Source organism: Enoplosus armatus, chromosome 11 (assembly GCF_043641665.1).
Source record: "Enoplosus armatus isolate fEnoArm2 chromosome 11, fEnoArm2.hap1, whole genome shotgun sequence".
Classification (NCBI taxonomy): Eukaryota; Metazoa; Chordata; class Actinopteri; order Centrarchiformes; family Enoplosidae; genus Enoplosus; species Enoplosus armatus.
The window spans coordinates 19281369-19300539 of NC_092190.1; the positions used below are offsets into that span (position 1 = coordinate 19281369).

The window sequence follows — 19171 nt, forward strand, 5'->3', positions numbered from 1 at the left end:
ATTTTGTCTGTCTGCGAGGTTTATATCCCCACGCGCGTTGAGACTGACGGGGACACTGTCACTGTGCCGACTGTGCGCACCGCAATGGATTGTGAGGCTTTCAAAATGCGTTTACAGTAGAAATTGCGCTCATTTCAGAACAATTTGCGCTGATTCGTTTCCTTAAAAGAAGAAGCGCACACTGACAAAGCTCGAAAAAACAGTGTTGAACCAGCGCGGTATTCTTGGAGAGCCCGGTGAGCGCAGCCCGGCATTTGTAGTGGATTCTGGGCACTACTTGTGTTGCGCTTCAAAGAAATAGAGAACTGTGGAAAAAGGAGAGGAGAAGTAGGACTTTGGACTGCAGCTTTGTCTCAGACATACAGAATAAAACCACTGAGGAGGAGAAGAGGTGGTCTTTCTCCACATCCGAGGGGAAAAGATGGATTTATACATATGGCTTTGTGGATGTTTACTGGCTTTTCTTTCGCCTTCAGCAGTCAAAGCAGAGGAAGGAGGTAAGTTTGACACTTCTGCTACCCGCTCAAATCACATTGTCACACGGAGGTGTTAAATGGAAATTAAACCGCTTTTTTAGGGAACGTTTTCCTAATCCACATCCCAAGTATGGAGTCTATTAAACCCATTAGAGACGAGAAAAGTGGTCTTTCACCGTCAAACCAAAATGTGTAATGAATGTAAACATTAATATTTCAGGGAAACCAAAATCATTACGCATATTGTGACAACAGGGGTTCCCCTGGCCTTCACTCCCGTTCAAATAATGCGTTGATAATCATTGATTAGGAACATTGATTAGTTCAGTTTTAGTACATTAAGGAGGGGGGGGGGGGGGGGGGGGGCTGCTACAGGATGGCCCGTCTTCGCGAGGTAAAATGAAAAAAAAGTGAGTAAACAACAAGTGATGAAAATCAGTTACTTTTCCTCCAACGAAAGCCATAATTCGTCTCCTGATGGTCGCTTGCGTTCGGGTTCGTGCTTGATGCCGCCCGGTTGTAAAGACGGACAACTTTCTCACAAGCGGATCTGGTCTTCGCTTCCATCCCGCCCCGCTGCACTGCTGGCCTCACGCAGTCCTGTAACAACCGAAGGATGTTGGCTTGGTATCAGTATTGATTTTTGTCGTCTTGAAAAGCATCTTACCTGCTGTGGATTTTACTATGCAGCTTAATCAATGGCTGTCCTCTGGAGAGCTGTTGAATAATGAAAAATCACTACGATGTTCCAATAATATTCCTATGGGGACTAATGTGAGAGCCATTTGTCTGTGTAGAGTTAGTTTATAGTGACTTTACCGCACTGGTTTGATCTCGTAAGCTGTCGTTATGATACAGTCTGATGACATTCCTCGAAAGACTTCTTTTTTTTTTTTTTTTCACCAACGATTATATTGTCGGTTGTGTGAAGAGGTGGCGGTGGATCCTGCACCGGGCTACTGTCTCCGTCTACCGGAGACCAGACGAGCGCCGGCGCTCCAGACGCACGGAGGTCCCGCTCCGTTCTGCCTCCAACCAGCGAGGCTGCGGAGGTCTGTTCCGTCCTCACTCACAGCAGTGGACCTTTGTGCATACACAGGCTCGGATGTGAGAAACGACACGAGCTCTGCCATTAGAGTCGATTAAAGGCGACAAGGCAAAGACTTCCGTTAAACGCTTTACGTATGTTTACAAGCGTATATATACCATCTTTACGCAAACGGCGGACACTGGGAAACTCTTCTTTTGTCTACCTGTGGTGACTGCAGGTCAAAGCATCAATACTTAAATTCACTGTTTAGCGGCCACAGGTGTGCGTTTTGGGTAACTTGAAGTGTATCAGCCAATGAGAACTAGTTGTTTTATAATAATACAATAATATATACAGTGGAACAACACTTCTTATTATGGATTTAGAAGCAAAATGTCTGTTTTTGTCTGCCTTCAAAGAGACTGAAGGCTCAATCTGTGGGGCTGATGACCAGTTTTTCACCACAAACATCCAGACGGTCTCTCATTGCCTCTAATGAGTTCCCATAGCTGTCGAAGCAACAAAAAAAAAAGAGACAGAACTTGGCAGAGTCATTTTTTTAAATCTCTCCTCAAGGCCCACTTTCTGCTTTGACATACAAGTGTGTTTGCAAAACAGGGAACAGAGAAAGGGTAGCTGTGGAGGAGTTGGTTACATTCTAGGTTTTATTGATTTAGGGCTTATTCAGGAGGCTAGCAGGGCTTTTACAGATCTCATGACTTGGATTGAGAGGCCCGTCTGCCAAATGTTGTTTTGGAGGATAAACAGTGCACAGTGGAGGCTTTCTGTGCGTCACATTTCACCTCTGATGTGAGAAGATATGTACCATGGAAGGATTTGCTATGTGTGGAGATTTCCATGTCGACTGAAATCTGAAAGTCAATTCAGGCCGCTGTGAACAGCCGGTTGGGCTGACGTCACCTCTTAACTGTTTAGATTTTCACAAATAATTGATAACTGCTGACACTGTATGTGTGTGTGTGTGTGTGTGTGTGTGTGTGTGTGTGTGTGAAATCTACAGCATTTCCAAGACTGTCCTATCCAGACAAAGGGCGACTGGTCATTTGAACTTAAAACTAAGCTTCGACACCAGAGACCGGGGTTTCTCTTCCGTCTCCAGCCAGCAGCCATTGTTTTTCTTAACCATGACCAGAATCTTTTCCCAACCGTAACCAGGTAGTTCTTCTTTTAACCATGACCATGTTTCCTAAAAAACAACAACATATCTAAACACTATAAAACACTAATATATGTTGTTTTGAAAGGCACTGACAAACAACCTATTTTGATATGAGGACTTGTTGATATTTTTCTGGCAACGGATGAACTTTCATTTTTCTTGGGATCCCCTCAAGCTCCCTTTGAGATCTCTCCGCTGGTACACGCTCAGCAGTAGGCTCGGCAGGATGAAGCTTCATCAGCAGTAAACTTTTACAGATGCCTCTGCTCCGTTGTCTTGGGAGAGATGAGCAAGGAAATCATAGTGAGACTAAGAAGTGTGTATGTATATATATATAGAGAGAGAGAGGCAAGAGGGAGGGATGGGAGTTCAGGGGGAGGAAGCAACAGAGACAGAAACGGGCAGAGGGAAGCTGCAAGTAGAAGTGAACGAAACGGAAGAATGATTTTTAGCCTCGCTGTTTGATCCTGTTTCTTCATTCCGTTTGATCACAGCTGTGCCTGGAAGGGAGATAAACGGACATAATTGGCCACTCAAGACCAGCTGTCTGCTTCTATAGTGTCTCTGCTGAAATATGCTGGATGATGAAACAGGCTCACTGCGATGCACAGTGTGAGAAGTAAGCTAGCAGTCGGGTAAAGTGCCCACAGGTATGCATTAAGGGCTGGGTTTTGAGGCTGTTTTTCTGATGGCTCCAACGAGTAGAATGAGGTTTTAAATGTTTTCTTTCTTGTCCAGCTTTTGGGGTGAAAAAGTCAAGAGCTCCACCTACATAGTGCATTTCAGTATTGCTATATATATGCTACAATATGGCTGCATGAGCCACAGCAGGCAGCAGCATGCTTTCACTTGCTTTTCACCGTTAAGTTACCGCAGATTTTAAGAGTTTTGCTGCTGTATAAATTTATTTAGACCATGTATCCTGTGTGACTGGGCTTCCTGATGCATTAGTTACTTTCTAGCCTCGAGCTTTAGCCTCACATCTAACACAACTAGGTACTGTGTTGCCCCGTGGGGGCAGCTTGTAATAATTAAATGTTACATCGGTGTGGGTCATAAGGCCTTGTAAGCTCCAATTGGCCATCAGTAAAACAAACCATCCGTGCCTTTTGTTCACACGATGGGAGTTACACCCTGTTTTAGCTCGCTACATAATGAATTGACTCTTAGTTGCTCTGTGTAATAACTTTGCGTTAGAAAAGATCAGCCTGAAATATTGCAGATATTACATTCTATAAATATGAACTTAACTGTATTTGTTCCTCTCACTGTAATTTTGTGTTTCCATGGATAATTACTCAGCGCATATGAAGACAGGCAAGCGTACTTCAGAAAGGCTAGAAATACATCAGCGTATTATGGCAAGTCAATAAAAAAGAGAATTGATTGCATCTGGCTATAAAAAGAAGGGGCAATTAGTGGCTCTGAAATCAGCTCATCCATACATGTTTGTCTGTATAGTTAGTTCCATATTTTCTTTTAATTTCCTATGATTGTTTTTCCCTCCTTGTGAGTCACTCTGTATTACTACCGCATTATCAGATGTGTTAGATGATTCACTTGCGCAAAAGGCCAGGAAATGCTTTACCGATATGGCTTGTGAACTTTCATCCCAGTAAAGCACACTGAAACAATGAAGCAATAAAAGGAGAAGCAGTGAGCAGAGATGGAGAGTAAGAGGAAGAGAGGGAGAGAGCAAGGAGCATTGGGTGGTGCAGAAGAGAGGGGGAAAGGGGAGAAACGGCGAGCGAGAGAGCATGAGAGGGCATTAGTGAAATAAGAGGAAAGCAGCAGAGTGTGAAGCAGTAGTTGAGTGGAGCCACCTGCAGTAAACCAACCCAGATTTATTCCTCCCCTCTGTCAAGCACAGGAGGGTTTCTGGCCAAGCACATTATTAATAAATACTGTCATTATAATATAGGCAAAATATATACTTTTCTAAATAATTTTCTTGAGAAGAATGAAAGTACATTATGATGAGGGATGATTTTGGATAATCTAGATGGATATATCAGAAAGTTTTTCAGCTTCCTTTGGGGTAACAGTTAGAAACAGAGGCCATTTGATTGAAGGACAAATCAGACGGTTTTGTTCACAAAGTGATGACGAAATGACATTTATTTAGGAATAGTCACTTAACTGTGATGGTTAAATTCAAATCTTTGTATGTGACAACTGAGTATGCTAATCTGTGACAGGTGACACTTTCTTCAAAATTGATTTCATTTAAATGATCCTGCAGGTAGCAGGTGTTTCCCGCCAGCTTTCAGGATTAAGGGTTATCCTTATTCATCTAGTGATTCAGACTGCTGTGTTTTTCTTTCCTCTTTTCTTCCACTTTTTAAGGCACATCTAAGAAATAATACATCTTCAGAAAACACATTTGAATTAGCCCACACACACATTTAAAGGAAGAAATTTGAGAATCAAACGAGAGGGCCATAGTCTTCCTATCATTAGAATAATAGCGGTGGAGCTGGTCCACTGACTTCAACAACCTAGTTTGCAGTGAGCGAATAAACATTAAGCTAATTAACCTTCCACACAGTCTCTCTCCCTCGTTCTCCCTCTTTGTCTCTCTCCCCCCTCTCTCGTCTGTAAAAGGGAAAGGACAATTAGTGGGTCCAGCAGGATCTTCTAATTACAGTTATCATGTCATTAGTGAACTGTTAGTATTCTCAGTGTCTTCATTGGCCATTGGTAATGACTGGAGTAATCAGAAAGGATGGGGAGATCAGCTTGTGTGTGAGTGTGTGTTCTTGTGTTTGAACAAATGTCCTCGGAGAGAAGGGGAGATCATGGACATCCTTCAAATGAGGACATTTGTCTGTCCTCGCTTCTTTTCAAACCTCCACACAACAACAAAAATGTGTGTGTGTGTGTGTGTGTGTGTGTGTAAGCTAAGCCTGCTGTGTCCCCAGTAGTCCCTCCAGAGCAGTATCGTGCGAGGCCACAGGTTGTTTTCCTTTTTCTCTCTCCCTTCACGCCGAATCATCCTGTTGTTTTCCTCTTTTCACGCCACTTCACCTCTCCTTTAATAGTGCACTCTGTCTCTTTCTCCACACCTCCCTCTGTCAGTGTTTTCCCTCGCTCCGATTAAGAAACCTCCCTCACCCTCTTTTTTCACCCCACTTTGCCACGGTGGGAAATCTTTTTACTCTTTCATCCACTTTTTTGGTTTTTTTTTTACTCCTGTCTATTCTCCCTGACTGTCAATCTGTTCAACTCAACAGTTGGAAATCCATTCACATGGCTTGATAGAGTGACTTCATTCATGCACAGCATTAAGTAGGCTGCTTTTACATTTTTTTTTGCACAAGTTGCTTAAAGGAATACACCAACACACATTCTTTACATAATCACAACAGAGTGATAACAGGCTCCAGAGTTACAAGACAGCAGTTTCATTGTGTCGTACACAGAATTTCTAACTAAAACCTGAGGCTGCAGCCAGGATTATGTTTGGATGTAGTTAAGAACAGTATGACATTGTGAATATCTTTGGCCATAACTGGTTGTCATGGTACTTGAAGCATTTCTTGCAATACTCAGACTCAGAAGAATACTTTTTTTTAGGGTGCCACGAGTACCAGCGTTTATTTAACCTTTATTTATAAGTAGATTTTACAGCAACGACCTGTTAACTGAAAACTGAAAGCGGAACAGGCAGACTACGTCCTGGTCGTGTCATCTGCATTATCTACAGGTTCGGCTCAGTTCATTTAACCTAAAACTCTTCCTCTTTAGTCATTCTCGAACATTATATCTACCCCTTTCTATTAAACTTCTTTTTGGTCCCCCTCGCCTCTTTCTCATACGGTTCTCCTTCAGTTAGCTTTTCAGTCATACTCTCTCTGTTATTGATCTTAAATCTTTCTCTTATCTTCCTTTTCCCGCTGTCATATTCTATGCTCTCCCCTCTAAAGCCCCACAGATCAGGTAGTGTCTTGAAGCTTGTTCTCATGTCAGTTCTTTTTCTGTATCACACACTCATCCTTCTTTTTTCTATGAGTCCTTGTCTCTCACCTCTCCATTTTCCCATCACTCTCTTTGTTTCTCAGATCCTTTGTAGTCATCCGCCATCCCTCTCTCTATTTTACACACACACACACTCTTTCCTCTCTGTAGTTTTCCACTGTGGCTTAATGCAGGGCACCTGGAGAAAAGCACAACCCCACCTGTTTGTGTGTGTGTGTGTGTGTGTGTGTGTGCAAAAGAGTTGTATTTTCTGTCCAGTGTGCTTTTCTGAGCTGCTGACTTTCTCTTTTCAGATGATGAGAGACAGATGTTCTGGCATGACTCTCTCTCTCTCTCTTTCTTTCTTTCGTCCTGCTCAGCCTCCTTCTCCCTTTCTCCCTCTCTTCTGTCCATTCCTGAGGTTTCCCAGGTTTTGATGACTAAAAACTCCTTGGTTTTGATCCAAAGAAGACATTTCAGCCCGTTATTTTCAGTGTTTCTCATATTCACAGAGTCACACAAAAGCTTTTTTACTACAAATGCATCTGTACTTTTACCGTTTAAGGTAACAATGCCTGGAGCGTTTTGTGAGTGCTTCATGATGCTGGAAACAAGCCATCCTGCTGAAAATGCCTTGTAAACAGTAAAAAATGCATTGAAATCAATGGGAACATTTGCTCCCCCCCCCCCCCCCCCCCCCCCCCCCCCCCCCCCTCAGGCTTTGATGCAGATGGTTAAATCCAGGGACCTGTTTCCAGCAAGGTCACAATAATGAGAATGTGAGACTCACTGTACTGTTTTGAGTATTGGGGCCAATGTTGGTAGATGATAAGTTGGTCTGCCAAATAATAGCCTCGCTTTTAACAAAGCTCTCTGGTTAGCTGGGTGAGACACACTTTCTCCCTTTCATACACACTCACCACACCACTGATGCTTTCATTAAAGGCTCTGACCAATGAAAATGAATGCAGACTACGGTCCAACACATTAGCACGATTCATGCAGACTAGCAAATCGATTGCGACCGGCTGAAAAGTGTCTCTTTAGAGTCAAATCAGAGAGCTTAGAGACAAGGTCGGAAAATTTGCATTCGGGGCCAACAAACAAGGATCTAGATCAATTTTGCAAAGCAGATCCATGTGGAAGCGTGAGCTTTTCTACATGTTTGGGACTTTGTGCGATAGTTTGTGTGCCCCCTCAGTGTGCATGTTGCTGTGCATGCATTTCTGCACTTCAAGTTTATTACATTTCTGTATGGAGGCATCTGTGTGTGTGTGTGTGTGTGTGTGTTGAGGTATACACATGTGGGGAAAAGTTGCTGAATAGGTGTTATCAGGATGCAATACTAAACGTGGCGGAGGACAATAAATAATGCAGTGACCTGTCTTATATCCCTTCTTGACTGCTTAGCACCGTTTACTGCTGCTTATTCTGTGTATGTGTGTGTGTGTGTGTGTGTGTGTGTGTGTGTGTGTGTGGTCTGAATTCAGTGGTGTCTAAGCCGGAGGGGGATTAGCGGTTGTTCAGCGGTTTGTGTTTGTGCTTTTGTTGTGAATGTGCGGTCTAAATACAACCTCTCCCTGAAGATCCCGCATGCTGATGTGGTTGAGAGAAAGACTGTCTTGTGTGAAGTCTGTGGGGTCAAGAGGAGGGAAGTGTTTGTGTCCTCTGTGAGGGACGGACCAGCTGAGACAGAGAAAATTGGTGATGTTTTGATGTGGCACTTCTGTTTCATCCTATGCTGATACTGTCTTATGAACGTGACGTATCAACTCGCCAAAGTTTAGAGTTTAGAGTCCCGTATGATGCTGCACTACACGTCAATTAGGGTTTACTGCAATTTTGATCTAATTTCTGTAGGTCAACATACACAATATCAGAAATATGAACATTTAAACTTATATATTACGTACATATATACACAGTATATCCTGTGCATGTATGTGTGAGTGTGTGTCTAGGTCATTTACTGTAAATATTCCTTATTTCATTGAATGTTTTACATTGTCATATTTCTCTCTCTCTCTCTCTCTCTCTCTCTCTCTCTCTCTCTCTCTCTCTCTGTCACTTTTACCTGTTTGATAATTCTTGACATGAATTCAGGGTTTTTCCCAGCTCAGCATCTCCTCTGTTCTGACACAGGCGCACATAGACATTACACTTTCTTCCCAGCATGCAGGGCAGGGCGCTGTATTGTGTGGAATACAAATTAGCATTGCCATAGATTTACTTTCGGAAGCTGTATTTATACAGTTTCTTGGTAAGTAGACACAGAGGTGGCTGTTAGCTGTCCCTCCTTAAAGAAAGATGTTTCACTCCTCCAGTTTACCGGTCTATCACTGCAGGAACTCTATATTATAATGACTGATGAGCTCAGCCTCAGCAGACTTTTAATGTATGTATATCTCTGCACATGAACCAAATAAACAAACTGAATTTAATTCACTTAAAACTTGATTAGTGGCACCTCATGCAATGTCTGTGCACTCATCACCTCAGTGTGTGTCACTTCCTGCCCTGTTTGGATGTGATAATCATTGAATGACTTTGTGTGTGTGTGTGTCCGGAGATTGATAGACCCTTAAAGCAGAGCAGACATAATACTTCACGCACACACAGCGTCTGCCTCTCGTTCACACCAGCGAGTATCCATCAGACACTTGGAGGTGCTGTCTTTATCGGCTGCACGCCAGAGGTGAAGAGAGGAGAGGATGACAAGACAAAGCAAAGCATGCCACCAACATCCCACCACATTTTTACCAACAGAAAATATGAGAATAGTGTAGATATCTTTTTGACACATAAACATAAGATTTATATGGGAATGTTACTGTACTGAATTTAATTAGATTTTACAGGTGTCAACTGTCTACTGTGTATCCACTGGTTGGTTGAGGAGATGGCTGAAAGTAGGTCAAAAGCTGAAGCAAAGTAAAGTAGTCCTCTATAAAAAAGAATAAACCTTCAGTGTCTCATTCAGAGTCTCATGGGGGGACCGAATCTAATGAAAACACATTTGTACTCTTTTCATTTCAAGACCTATCCCAATAACAACTAAGTGTGCATTATGAGTCCCAAGCACTAGTTTATTAATCAGTTACATTTCTCTAACAACCCTAGATGTTTCCCCCTTGCACCGCCTCTGCATATCCCAGATTTTTCGTTAGAGACAGTTAGCTAAGCGCTGGGCTAAAAGTGGTGTTTGGCTGATGGTGCTGTGAGATTCCAGAGTGGTTAAACACTAATCCAGGTGGTGCTGAGATGAAATGCGCCTGGCCGGGTCACACAGGCCCTGTAACTCTACTCCTGTATTACTGTATGTCACCAGGGAGATTGGAAACAGATAGGAGGAGATAGACAGGACTCGTTGGCTCACAGCATGAGGGAGGGACAGACAGATGCAGAGAGATACTGAGGGGTGATCACTAATTGTTTGCAGACAGAATGAGGTAGACACCAGATATAGACGCCAAAGTGTCAATCACTTTGCGCACTGTGGGATGAGATCTGACCTCTGCTTTCATCTTCCCTCGCCGACTCTTGAGTGCATGAGCGCGTACGCATCAGTCCATGTGCATACGTATCTGCAGCCATGTCGTAAGTGAGATTTTAGATGTTTGTTTTACCTTCTTGTTTCAATTTGTTTTTGTTGTCTGAGAAAGTGTTTATGCCGTGCGTGCATGTGTTAATGTTTGCATGTGTGACTCCTCAGAGTAGGTTTACAGTAGCCACTCTAATTATAGCGTAAAAAATATGTTGCGTTCTGCTGAGTAGTTTGACTTGGCTATGTCACCCCACTCAGCACAGTGGCAATAAATAAAACGTCACAGCACAGCGGGCTAGACGGTCTTCACACAGAGTTTTTTCTTTCCTTATCAGGCAGGTTTCTTGAGGCACATTTAGTCCTGATTGAAACAATAATACAGACAGTCAGGAGCCTGATTGTGAGTTTGCTTTTCTCTCTCATAAACAGGAAATGATCTAAGGGGTTGCTCAACGGCCAAACACTTCCCAGCAAGCAGCCAAAATTCACAGACGCTGTTTTTATTAGCTTAACCTGGTCCATCATGGCCATCATTTTTGCCCAAAATATTTGTTGAAAATGCATCTGCTTACAGTGTAATCACAGTTTTGTGCAAGAATAATTTCTTGGATAAAATCGTTCTTCCAAAATAAAAGTCCACTTAACGAACACCAAGCACTTGTTTTTAGTGTTCTCCCTTCACCAAGACTACACTTAAGATACTCACTTTTCTAAAATAAGTAATTTGTCTGCAAGCACTAGCAGACATTATATTATTACTTATATTATGTGCTTACAGTATATTAGATTGGTGTTATTTTGGGGCTGTTAGATGAGCAAACTAACAACCTTGGTTCTTGAGTCTCTTCTGGCAGATTGTGGCTCATACTGTGCCATTATATTGGAAGTGCTAGGACTTAACAAAGATGGCACTCAGTATGTCCACCATGATGGTTTAACTTTGCGGATCTTAGACAATGAAGAAGTTCAGCTCATGTAGAAAGTCTGCGTGATCCGTCAACCAGGGCAGCCAGCGTGGTGTACAATAGATGCCATAGATGTAATACAGTAGGGTTGTGTGTGTGTTATGCCGTTCGGTGTCACAGATATATATGAGTTACCCATCAATGTCAGGGTACATCTGCGCCTGTGAATGAGTGGCATTGTTAATGACACGACGCAGACATATGACTGCCGACAAGTGGATACGCTCTGTGACAGTAACTGTGGCATCTGGAGGCCTCGTTCACTGTGTGTGTGTGTGTGTGTGTGTCAGTCTTCATGGGTCAGAATGCAGTCTTTGTGTCATGATGCTGAGTTGACCTTAGACACCTCATCCACATAGACACATGCACACACACACTTCTTTGTTTCTCATATCCTGTCTCTGCAAACACAAACTCTTATCTGCATTTTATCAGTTTTCCCTGCATGAAATCATGCTTAATCAACAGATATGTAAAGAAACGTTGACGTCCTCCTGGTCAGTCATAAGCAAACAGCATTGATCCTGATGGAGTTATTATAGCTACGTGTTGTTGTTAGAGGTTTATCTGATCGCTCTTTCTTCATTGTCTGTTTTTGCAATAAAATGTTTGTCTTTCAATAGGAATTTATTTCTTCCCCTTTCCTCCTACAGTTCCCTCAGAAGTCTCCCATTTCTTTTGTCTTAGCTCTTTTTATCACATTTCGAAACTCGATGCCAATGTGTGAAGTTGTATTAACCTGTGGCAAAACAAGCGTACTCATTGATTTCAGTACTTGCACAGGAAGATTTCGATATATTACACAAGGCCACAGAAAATAAACATATTTCTGTGTCCACTTGACTTTTCTTAACTTGTATATAAGATGATTTAACTTTCCATCTCTCTCTCCCCATCCAGCGCCTGAGCCATGCGGTGGTTTCTTAGATGCCAGCGATGCCGGCTACATCACCACCCCCGGCTACCCGCTGGAGTACCCACCTCACCAGAACTGTCGCTGGGTCATCACGGCCCCAGAGCCTTCACAACGCATCGTCCTCAACTTCAACCCGCACTTTGAGATAGAGAAACTGGACTGCAGGTAAAGACAGGACGGATGGATGGGGCATGTGGTGGGAAGCAAACAAAGGGATTTGGAGAAAAAGAGTTCAAACAAGTGAATTAAGAGTATGTAATGAAAAGATTTGGATTGCTTGAGAGGTTAGATTGCAACTAAGGAAGGCTGGGAAGTGAGGAGAGTTTTGACTACAATATTGTGAAAAAACTTTCACTCTTACTGTCTCTTTGGAGTTTCTGTCTCCACCAGCCTGTCTCTGTGTGAGAGTTGTTGGGTGTATTTGGTGAACTTCAGCCCACTCTCCTCCTGTTTGTCTGGCTTTAGCTATCCCATAATAATCACTCTGGGACCTCCCTCGGCCCCTTGTCTCTAATTATCAAAGTCTAATTACAACACATTTACTGTTCCAGTATGGTTTTCACACTTAGGAAGAATTAACACAGATTAGAGGATTTTGGTGTCCTTCGTTGTTTTTGGCTTTTTGGCTTTGGTTGCATGGTGAGACTGAAAGAAAGGCAGGCAGTCCTGCAGCATGAAATGAAAATACAGCACACAGAGACACAGGCAAACAGGCATGCTGGGAAATCATGGAAAAATGCTGGCAGAGTGGTCTGAGACTGGTTAAGAGGCAAAACTTACTGAAGGAATGATAGTAAAGTTTAAATAACATAAATCTTAATAATAGCAAATCATTTTTTATAGGTTCCAAGGTTCTTTGAAGAGAAATATGAAAGAATATTAAAATATTAGAAACTGTAAAAAGAGATAAAAGGACAAAGCGTGGGGTAAGAAGGGGCATGGAGCAAAAAATGAAAACATTCAAGACAATCAGACAATCTTTTTGGTAATTTAAGTTGAGTGAAGTCATGTTAACTCATAGAGCACAATTTTCTTACAGTACAAAAGTCTCATTGGGCTTTTGGGTCCAGCATGTGCAATGGTTTCTGATCTAGCACAAACACTGTGAAGTTAACACATTTTAAAAATTGAGGAAAAAAATTAGGACAGGCTATCGAAAAAGAGATCCCCTTTTCACAGATGGCAGCGGGTGCAAAAGGAGCTCCAGCTCATAAAATGGCAATTTTCCCAAAAATACACCAGTATGATTAAAAGTTTAATTAAAATATTTTTTTAATAAATAAATTAAAAAAAATGAATGACACATTTTATTCAATGAGCAGTGCAGAGGCTAATGTTTGAATTTAAAACATGGAAAGATGCTGGGATGGCGTAGCTACTTGTTATCTGAGCGGAAGACACACAAAAACATATATATGTCTTCACTGTTTTTGTCTTGTGTCATTTGCCTTACTGTAAATGGAACTACTGGTCGTCCCTCATCTTCGTGGTGCTGCCATGTCATGTATGGATGCATCTTACACGTGGTAGGGGAGAGACCACTGCCTCTCAGGAGTCCAATGGCCACAGATACAAACTCTCTGACACAGGCAAGAGATCAGACAAATACACAAACACGCGCACACACTTACACTTCTCCCCCCTCTCCCATTATGTCTCTGTTCCGGTGCTTTCCCATCCAGTTATTAACATTTCAACGGTATCAATTATAGATAGGTGAATTTCCCCACTCAGATGTACCAAAATCATTCAGACATTTCTTTGTTGGAATTGAAGCATCAATATTTCACCGGCTGGCTGTTTGCTGAAAGGGTGAAAAGGCCTGCTGTGCTCTGCTCTGTTTTGCTTCACTTTCGCACTGTGCTGTGGAAATGAAAAACATACTTCTCCGTCTGTCTCCCTGTCCTTGTCATTTTTCAGTCTTACTCTGCAGTTCTTATCCTGAGATCACTTTCTTTCTACCCCCTTTCTCTTTCCCCCTTTCTCTCCCCTCCACCCCCCCTGCCCTTCTTTCCTCTTTCTCTTTCTTACATCCATTTAAAGTCCAGTAGTTTCCCAGGAGGAGAAAACCTGGCTGTACTGCTATAAACAACAGGCTCTGATTTATTCATTTATAGTATACACATACAGTATGTGTGTTTTTCACTGAAAGACTTTTGGTTTTTGTCTAAACATTTTCGTAGTTTCAGTTTGCTTCCAGTAATGACAAGTTACATTTTTTGGAAAAGTAATTGTATAACCATGCCAGTAAGAATGAGGTATTTGCAGTGTTGGTGGTAACATCTCAAGTGTAATAGGACTGTTATTTACAAGTGTCCTACAGCGCAGAGCTATTTAAGTCTACAGGCGCCCAACGCCTGGACCGTGTGTGTCTGCGTTTGTGTGTGTGTGCAACGGTAGGCTGAAATTGAGCTGTTAGGTGTGTGTTTGTTGGGGGCAGACGTACGTGGTCACCAAGTGATTGTCAGCAACAACCCTGACACACACACACACACACACACACACACACCAGCGTATGTGTCACTGTCTCCGCCTCTGGCTGTCGACTGTTCTTTCTGAAACACACCTTTGCCCCTCTTTTCCTTTTTCTCTCTAATTTAATGTTTCAGATAATCAGATTCACTGAATATGGTCGTCAGAACATTATCCATATGTTTTCTTTTCTCAAGTTTGTAGATTACAGCTTTGAGAAACAGAAAACAACTGTTAATCCTCAGTTTATGGAGAGGGAATACACACAGACACACTCATCTTGTCTTGCAATATTTATACTTTCTTTATCACATAGAAAAAGACATGATACGGTTGCATCTCCCTCTCTCTCTCTCTCTCTCTCTCTCTCTCTCTCTCTCTCTCTCTCTCACACACACACACACACACACACACACACACACACACACACACACACAACTGTTATGAATCTGTGTGCCCCGGTCAGACAAGGGCTGTTTTATTATGTCACTACATTGAAGCAGTCCAATCTATTATGGTCCTGATTGCAATTTAAGATGGTAATCTGTAATCTATAATGCATCACATTTTGTCAAGCACCCCGCTGGCTCTGCAGGCAAAATCAATGGAGAGGTGGTCAGACAGAGAGAGAGATGTTTTCATTAAGATTCATATACAGCAGCAATTTAAGTGCAGGGAGACAGCTGAAGAGAGTGAGAGAGATGAACAGGAAGACTGACAGACAGCTTGTGCCGCTGCTAATTTCAGCGTAGCCATGGCCAATCATGACTCACTATGACTTCCCATTTCCCATCACATGACAGGCACCATGGTACCACATGTGTTATGTTTTCCCGCCTCCTTTGCATCAAAGTATCAGCCCTTCTCTGCCTCTGATTGGCCAACTGTAACTATGACCTTAACCAACCTAACTAACGGAGGAAACGAGTACTAGCCAATCAGAGGCAGAGTTCCTGGGACTTGGGGTGGTGTCACTGGTGACAGGTTTCAGGTAACGCCCAACAGCTGTATCTGTAGTGTTAGAAGATTGATACCACTTGCATGTCTGTACATTAAATATGAAGGTACAGCCAGGAGATGGTTAGCTTAGCGTCCAAGACTCTTGAAAGTCACGGCGACCGGCCAAGAAATAGTTGGTTGTCAGTTTTTGTACGCGTTAAATAAACAAGATAAAACATGTAAATTAGTGAGCTTTACAGGTGCCGTAAGTCTGTGAATTTTGTTACCTTTAAACAGAGCAAGCCTAAGTTCCCAGCCTTTGTGCTAAGCTAAGCTAACTGCTGCTGGCTCCACCTTCATACTCACTGTACAGACATGAGAGTGGTATCAATCTACTCCTCTAACCCGCGGCAAGAAAGCAGATAAGCGTATTTCCAAAACTATTGCTTTAACCCTGCAAACAATAAGACACCAAGACTCTACATAGCAACAAGTCCAGTTCTCTGATAGTGTTTTAGATGTATTCCTTTTCTCCTGGACTTTGCCATGAATATATTGAAAGCGAGAGAGAAAAGCCCCTGAATTTACTTTGTATTTGTATTCATAGAAGAGAAGACAGCACCTCTCTTAAATGATGAATATTTATGATGCAAATTCACCTGACAGAAAGTGATATTCTCTATGTCAACTACCTTTCAACTATCAAGATAGTTAAGGTCAGAGAACTTCTGCAAAATCTTGTTTTTTAAAGTGTACAGTGTGCAGCCTTTTGAGGCAGCGGTTGGTTGTCTGCTTCACATTTTCCTCTTAGCTCACTGCACTGCTCTGTCTCTGAAAGCAAGATCTCTATTTGGAGTGTTTGGAAAGAACGTGCACACCCGCACACACACACACACACACACACACACACACACACACAGCTGCTTAGGGAAAAGTGCAGCGTCAGGGTCCGTTGAGGGCAGGCTCAAATCATCCTGACAGCTACCTCCTCTCTCTCTCTCTCCTCTCCTCTTTCCTCCTGGCTCTCTCCCTCTCCTCTCCCCTCCATTCATCTCACCCTTCCTCACCCCCTCCCGCCCCCTCACCACTGCCCAATGGACCCCATCTATCATCTTTCATCTGCTCTTGCGCCTTCCTCTGTCCCACCTTCCTTTCCCTTCTCCTCCCTGCATGCCTCTTTCTTCATCCCATTTCCTCGCCTTCTGTCGTCCTCTTATTCAATCTCCCCCTCTCTCACCTCCCCTTCTTTCCTTCCCTTCCCTCCCCTCCTTCTCATCTACTCACCCTCATCCCTCCGCAATGTGCCAATCTTTTATAGGCCAAATCATTATTCAGCATTGCATATGAGAAAACACCGGCAGCAAGCCAAATGCCACACTCTTTTCTCCCTTTTGTCTCTCTTCCTGTCTTATTTTCTCCCTCCCTCTCCTTGTCTCCCTCTTTAAAATGCATCTATTCTTCCCTCTTTATCATTTATAGACTTTTCCTCACCCTATATCTGTCTTCATCCTCTTTTATCCTTCAGTCTGTGTCTATCCATCACTTAAATCCCCTTTCTATATGTCTGTCTCTTATTCTCATCCTCTCCTCATTCTCCACCCTCTGCAGCTCCTCCTTTACCTCATATCACACCCAGGTCAGATGCTATCTGTAATACTGATATGAGAGAAACACACACACACACACAGTATAAGGCTCACATACACTTGCATAAACAAATGCACACACAGAGGAGCATTTTTGGGCTCTCAAATAAACTCATATACAGTGAAAGCTCAACAAGCAGACAGGCACGTAGGCAGTTTCACGCTTATGTGGCTTACACAATAAGTGTGGAGTAAAGCACTGAGTTAAGAAGTGATTTATATGACAGAGAAGCTGCAGTCAACGATAATGGTTTCACTAATGATTTAGACCTTGTCTTTGTACTCCGCCTCAATCAATCATTTAACTTCATGCTGGCTTGGTCTGTTCTCTGTCCTCAACTCTTCTCCTCTCTCAGCGACCCACCTTTAATCTGAAGCAACTGTTTTAATATGAACCATGTAAAACATACTGTACCTGTAAAGGACACGCATTGTGATAGAAAGTTTGGAATACTTGATCACATGCACACGTACAGGCGCACCTGACCTGCAGGCAAAAGTCCTGGGGCATGACCATGAGAAGAGCAAAAGGTGGAGTGATGTGATGTGACACTGGCCTCAGGGCAGATGGGGAAAAAAGAGAAAGTTGGAGGGAGAGATGGAGAGACTGCATGACAGAGAGAGGAAGAGAGAGGAACAGCATTTTGAGTGACGGTGGATGCTCAGTTATCAGCTGTGGGCATTTAGCAGCTGCCTGCATGTTTGAATTAACATCACGGCGACTCTACCAGCAGGAGAGTCATGCGTCCAGACAAGCGTCCCAGAGCAGAGCTGAAAGACAATGTTATTAGAAAGCTACAGAGAGAGGAGCCAAGAGAACACCTTGGGACCCAGATGTGCGGTACAACACAGTTTGAGGTTTATTTACCTGCTTTAGATAAATCACAGTCCCCCACCAGGCAAACAATGGCAACGATTACTCTAGCTGCCTAAAAAAGGGATGCGAACCATGCTTCTAACCCCTACTGTTGCGATGACGTTTGCATTGCCTCGTTTTTTGCAGGCGTCTTGCTGTTGCTCTGTCAGCTTCCTGTTATAGGGAACGTAAATCAGACATTAATTACTCTCAACTTTCAGCAACTCAAAGAAATAAAAAAACGTACCTGAAACTACAAATGTTAACGGTGACTTCAAGCTTATGCTAAAGCTGTGGTAATTACTGTCCGTGAGACTAAATGCCTCCGACTGCTCAGCAACAAGAACTAATAGGCTTTCCTCCTTTTTTGTGGTTGATAGTGAAGTCAGGCAGTTTGTTTCTCCAAAAACATGAGACATGCCCAGAGTGCATGAACTCCAGACACTTCAGCCCTATCAGGACGTTTTTCTGTTCCATTGTGAATTTTTTCAGGGCATTAGTGGATAAATTTACACACTTAGACATCAAACACTTGATTGAGTGACTTTGGACAAAACCCTGGGGGTTACAGAAAAAGGTCTGAAATTTGAAGATTTGTTAAGCTCCAAAGGTGGTGATATTAGGACATCTCTCTCTCTCTCTCTCTCATACACACACACACACACACACACACACACACAGGTACTACAGGTAATGATAATAATATCACTGGTCTGATTTACAGACATTCCCTGAGGCCCTGAAGGTCTGCCTGATCAATGTCTGTTACTGTAATGACTGCATGTGTACGTGTGTGTGTGTGTGTGTGTGTGTGTGTGTGTGTGTGTGTATATGTGCGTGTGTGTGTGTGTGTGTGTGTGTGTGTCTTTGAAGGACTGACCCTGATCAATGTCTGTTAAGGCCATAATGAGGAATCGATTGGTTGTCCTGGAAACTACTGCTGGACACACACACACACACACACACACACACACACACACACATGCATACATACACGCACACACACACACACACACTGTCCATCTGTCTGCAGTAATAGGCCTATTACTTGATAACAGTGAAGTCAGTCATCCTCCTCACTCTCTATGAACTACCTCAGTGACAGACTGCCTACGGCTGCTTTTACTCTACACAGGTATATGAATACTATATATACAGAGGGCGGATGTGTGGGTCATATAAACCTGAAC

At 42.9% G+C, this 19171-nt stretch overlaps 1 protein-coding gene across 2 annotated transcripts in view; it reads left to right on the forward strand.

Moving 5' to 3' along the window:
- Positions 1-421: 421 nt before the first annotated feature.
- LOC139292000 (neuropilin-2-like) overlaps positions 422-19171 on the forward strand; it is an 86183-nt gene continuing 67433 nt past the window's right edge. For both annotated transcript variants that reach the window (XM_070914105.1, XM_070914104.1), the window contains exons 1-2: positions 422-497; positions 12053-12233. In XM_070914105.1, the coding sequence (XP_070770206.1) occupies positions 422-497; positions 12053-12233 (257 nt within the window). The remainder of the gene's footprint in view (positions 498-12052; positions 12234-19171) is intronic.